Genomic DNA, 8,121 nt, shown 5'->3' on the forward strand with positions numbered 1-8,121 from the left:
CTCCGTGCATGCTGAGTGGAACCAGACCACTCAGCCCATTCCGTACCGAGTACAGACTCGGGCGGGTAGTTTTCATTTCTTTCATTTCGCCTTTTTTTTTCTAAACGACTTCGTTCCGATTGGCCAACAGTGCTCGGTTAGAGAGCGGCTGGCCAGCGCAATGGCTGCCATAAAGCAGCAAGTTTCCGTGTCCAACCCACGTTGAATCGTCGACGAAGCCATGGGGTGAGCCTTTTCGGCGCGGTCGTGTGTATACCCCTATCATGCTTCCTGTTCCCTCTCGACGCTTTCGAGTGCTTACTTTGGCAATAGTAGCACTGTTCATCTTGGCGATACTATACCAACACGGCCCTCTGTCATCTCGCGCTTTCCTTCCGACATGGCAGCCTGTAGAGAGTCCAAAAGCGCACAAACCCCAAATTCCACGCCCGAGGCTCGACTTGCCATTGGAATATACACCAAAGCCCTCCGATAGTCAGTGGTGCCAAGAACGCTTTGGTATCAAGTTTCTCGAAAATGTTCGCGCATCCTCCGTCTCCTACTGCACTCCGAGCTCCCCGAGCTTCTCTTGTTTCTGGTCGACAACCACCGAGGAGCGACGTGATGCCATGTGTCATGGACAAGGCGCCACATATGACGCCGGCGAGTCTAAGTTTCGACTCGGATGCCGGCTGCGAGACTTGTCTCCAGAAGAAATTCAAAACGACACGCCGCGAATCCCAGACAACCTGACGCAATATTGGTACGACACCGGACCCGGGCAAGTCTTCAACGAGGCCGTGCTCCTCGATGCCAATTCTCGCATCCAGAGATCCCGCACAACAAGCATCCTGGTAAAGAGAGAAGGGCCCGGCAATCTATGGCACGTCCTGATGGAGCTGCTAAGCCTCTCGTGGACTCTCGACATACTGCAAATCAGCGTGGATCCGACCTCGCAGCAGCCCTATCTGTCACCTGCCGCGACATCGTCAACGCAGGTCATATTCCTGGACGACTACGAAGACGGCCCCTTTGTCGACATGTGGAGGCTTTTCGCTAAAATGCCCATTCGGCGCATCCACCAACTCAACGGCTCGGAACCCGCCACCGACATTATCATACCCTTTTCCGGCGGGAGCAATACACTCTGGCAGGGCGATTGGGTCAAGCTTGACTGCCGGGAATCCGCACTAGTCAAGGCCTTTGTTTCGCGCGTTTTGCATCTCTACGACGTACACACGCCTCCGCGGAGGAAGGCAGAGGTCGTTGCCAAGTTTATCCGCCGGACGAATACCCGGAAACTGATCAACGAGACGGAGCTCATTGAGTCGGCTAAAAGGGCTGTTCCTCACTTGAATATAGAAATTGTCGACTTTGCCGGTTTTTCTTTTGCTGAACAGCTACGAATTGTCCGCGAGACGGACCTTCTCATAGGTGTGCATGGGGCTGGTCTCACGCACGCCATGTTCTTGCCGCCGGGATCGGCTGTCGTGGAGATTCTACCCCGCGACTTTGCGCACATGGGCTTCCGGAATCTAGCGCAGCTACTGGGCCACCAGTATCACCGTACCCATGTCAAGATGCATGGGGATGCCTCTGGAGATGGGCAGTGGCAATTCGATGCGGTCGAGATGGAAGAGGACCAATTTATTCGTTTGATTGACGGCGCGGTGCGAAGTTTGTATAATAACGGAGTAAGGACGTACGACGCTGTATGAATATTGGATCATTAGGGCTAAAGAGGGGGCGGGAGTCTATAGACGTCTGGGAATGATGGACCCTGATGGGCCATTGTCCTACGTGGACTGGCTTGTCCAGTGTCATTGGAGAGTATTGAACGGGTTGGCGGAACGCTATACTCTACTCAGCAGCATAAAGCTGCTTTTGTGCGAGTCTGCGGACGGGCTTGTGGACCATGACGATGATGACAAGCAGCTGATGGCAGTTTGCGTCGCAACTCTGGTTTTACAAAACTTACGAGTTGCGTATGGGAAGCCTCTGGAAATCGTAGTATCTAGCGTGGTGTGGCAAATTCATATCAACCTCCGTCTTGGGCCGACATTGTTCACTTATACCTGTCAATGATGGATATTGGTCGGGCCACTTATCCCCGCTGATGCCGGTTGCTGGGCATCCGTCATACCGATGGCTGCTCTTAGCCGCACGTGGCAAGGAAAGGGTTGGCTGCAGAGCTGCACCGCCAGCTATGATTGTTATTGCCATGTTCACTAGAGTTGCAAGGAGTCCATGACCTCCTTCCCAGACCGCTTGACCCTTGTAGCGTGTAGACTATAGTACCAAGGCGTCACTGGCCGTGATGCGAACAGCGTACAGAACAAAGGACGAGCAGTTTCTGCATCGTGGTGACAGGATGGCCGTTAAAACGGCTCGATGACAAGGTTTTGTATTTTAGGCGACATAGAAGCGCGATTAGACGTTATAGCTATCAACAAGGATGTGCGCCACGTGGTTCTGCTACGGACAAGTCATTCACCCCCATTCATCCCTGGTACTTTTAGCCGGGGACTTGCACGGATGTGTCTAGCCCGGCCGGCCGGGAGCAGGTCCGACCGGCGGCATATAAGTGGGGAACTCCACCGAGCTAATCCGTGAGGTTATTCCCGGAACATTGGCGATCCGGGGCAGCACTGGATGGTTGCGTCCGTACAGAGTAGACAGTGGTGAATTTTGTGGGCATGGAGTCTGGTGAAATAGGGAAAATCAATTAATGTCCTGGCGAATAAGAAGCACCAGGGTCTACCTGCTTCCTCGAACGCTACCAAAGTAGACTTTACATGTACCAAAGGACGGCGATATTCGACCAACAGGTTACAGCACCACAATAGCAGTACTGTCACTGCTAAATGGGTTGAATAAAATCCGAACCGGACAGCTCGTCAACCGCATTGGTAATGGTACGCTCTGAATAAGAGAGCGTATTGCCGACGAACCCGGGTGGTGGTAGCGGCGTGCTCTGAATGGCATGCTCCCGACGACGATGACGACGTGCACTGGCACGACCGTCGGCACAGGAGGCAAGGTTCCTTGGCCAGAGTACTCATGGCACGGAGATATCGAGCGGGCGGCCGGGACTGGGCCGAAGATGTCGGAGAAGACGGGCGGTGCAGTGTCGCCGGCTGCAACTGGGGGCCAGCATGGATTCAAAGAGTTGGGGTCTACACGTCGAGTTTTTTTTGGAGCTCCTTTCAGGAATGTCTCTGATGTGTCGCACCGGTCGGGGAACGGGTTGCCACACAATTGCCATTGTTCAGGAGGCGCTCCGTGTGCTAACGGGTGCTCCTAGCCTGTCCAGTCCAAGTCTGAGTAACTAAATGTCACCCGTCTTCTTCGGGCATGCTCTTGATTCATTTGATCCAAGCCCCTGGCACCGTCCATGTGTTTGCACGCGGATGTCTGGCTCGGTGATGGCTGTCAGCCTGTCACCATTTGCCACCAGTGACCTCTTCGTTACGTCTGGTCGGCTTTGTTCCTCCTAGGAGATGCTGCTGAGCGATTCGTTTGGTGTGCCAATCCATCACTTGCTGTTGCTGTTGCCTGCCGATCTGACCGCCGCCACCACGATTAGCATCCCCGGCGTGGCACTCACGTCAGCCAGATGACACAGGGAGGCTCAAGCTTGTGCCATGGCCCATGGTTCAATTTTGCCCAAGGCCCTAGCCACCTCGTGGGTTGAATTGCTACAAAAACCGACATCTGGACAGACCATCTCTTTCTGTCCGAGAGCTTCTGATAGTGCCAGCCCTTCGCGTCGACAATAACGCCAGCACAAGCTTGCAGACTGGGATGTTTCACAGGGACAGAGGAAGAATAGGAAATGACGCCGGATAATGTGCCAATAAAACACACGGATCACCGCCATAGCATTTGCCTGCCCGCCGAAGTCGAGCATTCTCGCTGCCTGGCAAGCCGACCGCAAAAGGCAAGCCACATGCACCAATCAAGACACGGCATCCGACGCCAACATGATGATGGGCCGGCATCTCGATGGTCCAAAGGGGCACAAGCAGAGTCTGCTGGGTGGCTCTGGCTCCCAACTTGCAAGCCTTGTCCCACCTGTAGTATATGTACAATATACCAGTCGACATGTGTCGGAGCATCAAAACAATGGCCGATGCAAGTTAACCCCCTGGGCATGACAGATGGGACGGCAGTCCTCTCATCCTGACAATGGGGGATGAGAGTCGAGACTCCATGACATGGCGCAACGCCGCGTCCTGCAGAGTCCCCGTCTTCCCACAACGGCCATCATGTATTGTTCCAGGCGCGAGGTGGCTTGGCTCCATACCGACCGAGACGGCGCCGGGGCCGTCGGGCGCTGGACAATACGCACCATCTCTCCAGGAATAGCACGGCCGGGGACGTGTCAAATTCGAGTCGATCTTGTCTGGTTGCCGAGGCTTGGCGCAGCTCGTCAATCAGAGGATCGATGCTGTTTGCCGCCTTGTATAATTTGTCCATGGTGGTGACGGGAGGTGAGATTTGGCTCGCGTACAGGTACGGAATACGTTCCGGGAGACGGTCGACCTGGCCAAGTATTCACCAATGCCCACATCCCGCCGTCGATGCCTCCAGTCGTATTGGGCCTGTGCTCCTGAATGTGCCTACATATATTCTTGCCATTGTCAGCGTGGTCACCGAGCGGGCAGCCACGCTGAATATCCGCGCATGAAGCCACCGCGTCTCACAAAATAGTCGACTGGTTTGCACCTCGTTCCCCGGCCGGCTGCACCAGACGCCACGCTCCCTGCCTCTGGCATTGTCGTCAGCACGCTTCACTCTCGGTCCAACAGTCTGGCCATGTCAGCCAAGCTCCCGTCAGCTCGCAGCCGCCGGGCGCAATCACGCGTCGAGGCGGCGACGCTGGGCGGCGCTCTCGAGGCGGCCAAGGCGGCGATACACGACAATGCAAATGCGCCCCCAGTCTGTCGTCTGACGTCTCGACTAGAGTCGATGCCGCCCTTGATGCTAGTATTTGACGGCATGTCACCCTCGCGGCCGCCCCCCTTTTTTCCCCACGCATTTCCATCATGTCAACGTCGTAGCCGCCCGCGCTGCTGGTTCCCGTCGTCGCGACTCGCCGGCAATCCCCAGTATGGCCAGTTTGGTTCCAAATGTCTGGGCAGCCATTCTCATTCCCGTGCCTGCGTCCGTCGCGGCCGTCATCCTGCGCCTCAAGGCCAGGCGGATGACGCGCATGGGCATGGGCCGCGACGATTGCTTCGCCGTGGCCGCCCTGGTAAGTTGACTGCCGCTTCTGTCGGAGCCGCATTTGGCCCTGCATGCTCACTGTGGCATCCAATATCTTTGCCCTTGGCTATACAGCCGTCCTCATAGTGTGTAAGTTTGAATCGAAGAAACTCGTGCTCGCGCTCGTGGCGATGCTCACACCAGCCAGGGGCAACGTGCTTCAAGCTCGGCCAGCCCATCGGCTCCTATAGCCAAGACTTGATCGACTACTAACGGAAAAGTCGACCTTGGTCCTGTGGACGAGCGAGGTCTTGTACTCTTGGGCCATCTTTTGCGCCAAGACAGCCGTCCTGTGCTTCTTCCTCCGCGTCTTTCGATTCTCCTCCATCCGCGTCCCCATCATGATTCTCATCACGCTGTGTTCTATCTGGATCACTATACGCACCTTCTTCACCCTATTGCGCTGCAGGCCGATCCAGGCATTCTGGGTGCAAAATATCCAAGGCGCCACGTGTTTCACCAATGTGCGTGCCTATTACCTCGCCACCGATGTCTCCCACTCGTCGATGGATTTCATCATCCTGGCCCTCCCCATATATGAAGTCTCGAGAATGAAGCTCCCGTTTGGCCAAAAGATTGCTGTAGTCGGCCTCTTTGCCACCGGATCTCTGTACGTCTCTTGCAGCCATGCTTTTGCCTCATCAGCCCCGCAACTTGCTCATCTGTGGTCCTTGTGTGTTCTTATGGTGGCGGTGTTCTGGGTTTCACCTAATGAATCCTCGGCTAAGCTGGCCATCCTGACTCTGTGTCTGGGACGCCCTTGATACAGTATCAGTATGTACTGTGTTGCAAAGTACTGTAGACAAAGCGATTGTTCACAAGGAGGGAAAGAGAACCTCTAAAGAGAACTCTGACTAATTAGAGCTATTTACACCATGTTCAAAAAGTGAGATATTCATTAAACAGACAGGTTACATGATTCCCTCACACTCTCATAAATTTTAGCGGTAATGTAATGCCCCGAGTAGCTACAGTCTTGAGGTTGGAATGAACAGGCAGCTGCATAGTATTATCCTGCGCAAAAGCAGCTTCCTCTGCGGAACACTACGAGATTAATTTTCGGCAGCGCCAAAATTCTCGTTTAGACTCGGAAAAAGAATTATTAACAATGAAAGCTTTGCTTTTGAATTGTCCTAGTTTTTAAGTCAAGTTTTGGTAGTTTATGGGAGTTTTTGGACGACATACATGCCAGGACACCATACTACCATATGATGAAGACTGTGGAGACAGGAAGCTATTTTTGCGCATAATAATACATAACAGTTACTAACTAATACTGTAGAATACGATTGTGATGTAGAACGTAAGCTTCCTAAGTAATGCGGGAGCAATTGCTTCTAAGATCGTGCGTGACCCGGCAATAATAGACAAGAATACGTTGAATTAGAGCTGATAAGGAAGCTCACGACACCGCCTCTGCAAGAAAGTAGGCATGGGTCAGCAAAATTTGGGCGAATGAGGGGTAGTAAAAGCCATGCCTGTGTAGCCAAGTGTCATGCCCGTGTAGCAATTCCCAATATAAAAATATTGCGGCGACAAAAATAAATTAAGCTTGCCATGTAACGTAGGTGCATAGTGAGTGGGCCAGCATAGTGAGTGGGCCACCTAAAAATCCCATATAAAAGGGACTTTTTATATCCCTGTAAAAGCCGTAATAACGGCTAAAAATAGCTATAAATTTAAAATAGAGTATTTAGCTAGTATATAAATCTAATTATAGATTTTCTAGTGCGTAAGGTAGCTGGTTATTTAGAAGTCTAAAATTTCTTATTCGCACTATGCATTTTTAGGTTTTTTCTAAATAACTTTAGAATTAGCTAATTTAAACACTAGAAATTCCAAAACTAAGCTACTTTAGTAATTAGATATTTTATATTAAAAAAAAGCAGCTATTTTTAGTTATAATTAGTATTTTTTGCAGGGATATAAAAAGTGCCTTTTTGGTGTGAGTGCGAGTGGCCCACTCGCTATGTTGGCCCACCTACGTTATGCTAACATCTATCTTTCTTTCCCTTTCCTGTGTAAATATAGATAACTACATAATTATACATATATATATGTATGTATGTATCGTCACCAATATGAACAAGTCAACATCCTCTCAGCCCACAATGCCACCCGCTCCATCTTACAACCTGGCCATGAAAAGCGGTAGGCATGGTATGTGTCTAGATTCCAGCCCTATATATGACATTTCTAATGCTCAAGGTATATAGATTGGCAATCTGCGGAACGATACAGGGTCGTCCAGGTTCAGCGTCCGCTAATTTACTTCTAAAAAATTAGCGCGGCGCACCCAGTCCCCGATACACCTTAACAAATCGGTAAGACCATAGTGGACGCTGGACCTGGATTCCACTGTACCTTAACGGCTTCTACTCGAAAAATGTTTTTTTGAGACTCTGGGAGAATTATCGCCAAATCGCTGCAATTCTTGGGAAAGCTCGTTCGATTGGTGGGAACCCCAAGGCAACTCAAGAGAGGAAAATAATATTTCGAGAAGCGTCGAAAGCTGTGAAAGCGTACAGAAAAAGGGAAGCAGCTGGGGGATTTAAGACTGACGCCGAAGATCTCCACGAGAGAGTTATGGCATATTCCAAGTATGCCGCAGCAATGAATGAACTTGAGGGATATTTTGGTAATGCCGGCCATATACGCTTCCGACAATCAGTGCTAACTCTGTATAGGGTATAAATTCTCCGTGTGATTAGCACTATAATGAGAACCTTGCATATCGCACATTCACGAATTTGACCAAAATTTATACATAATTTTTGTTGGTTACTTAGATTTACATACAAATTACAGAGTAGTTAAGAATGCATCGCGAACTTCCCTTTGGCGTGTCCATTGTGTCAAACGATAATTCCGCCC

General features: G+C 51.3%; 2 protein-coding genes across 2 annotated transcripts; both read left to right on the forward strand.

Annotated features, from left to right (window-relative positions):
* Positions 1-263: 263 nt before the first annotated feature.
* Positions 264-1,697, forward strand: MAA_00421 (glycosyltransferase family 61 protein; the record flags this gene model as incomplete). Its single annotated transcript, XM_007818419.1, has 1 exon — positions 264-1,697. The coding sequence occupies one exon, from the start codon at positions 264-266 to the stop codon at positions 1,695-1,697; it is 1,434 nt and encodes a 477-aa protein (XP_007816610.1).
* A 3,395-nt stretch (positions 1,698-5,092) lies between these two features.
* MAA_00422 (uncharacterized protein) lies at positions 5,093-6,011 on the forward strand (the record flags this gene model as incomplete). The annotated part of the gene is made up of 2 exons (XM_007818420.2): positions 5,093-5,236; positions 5,469-6,011. 2 exons carry the CDS (start codon positions 5,093-5,095, stop codon positions 6,009-6,011), a joined length of 687 nt encoding a protein of 228 aa, XP_007816611.2.
* Between the last annotated feature and the right edge of the window lie 2,110 nt (positions 6,012-8,121).

This window comes from Metarhizium robertsii (assembly GCF_000187425.2).
Source record: "Metarhizium robertsii ARSEF 23 chromosome Unknown MAA_Scf_3, whole genome shotgun sequence".
In the NCBI taxonomy this organism is placed as follows: Eukaryota; Fungi; Ascomycota; class Sordariomycetes; order Hypocreales; family Clavicipitaceae; genus Metarhizium; species Metarhizium robertsii.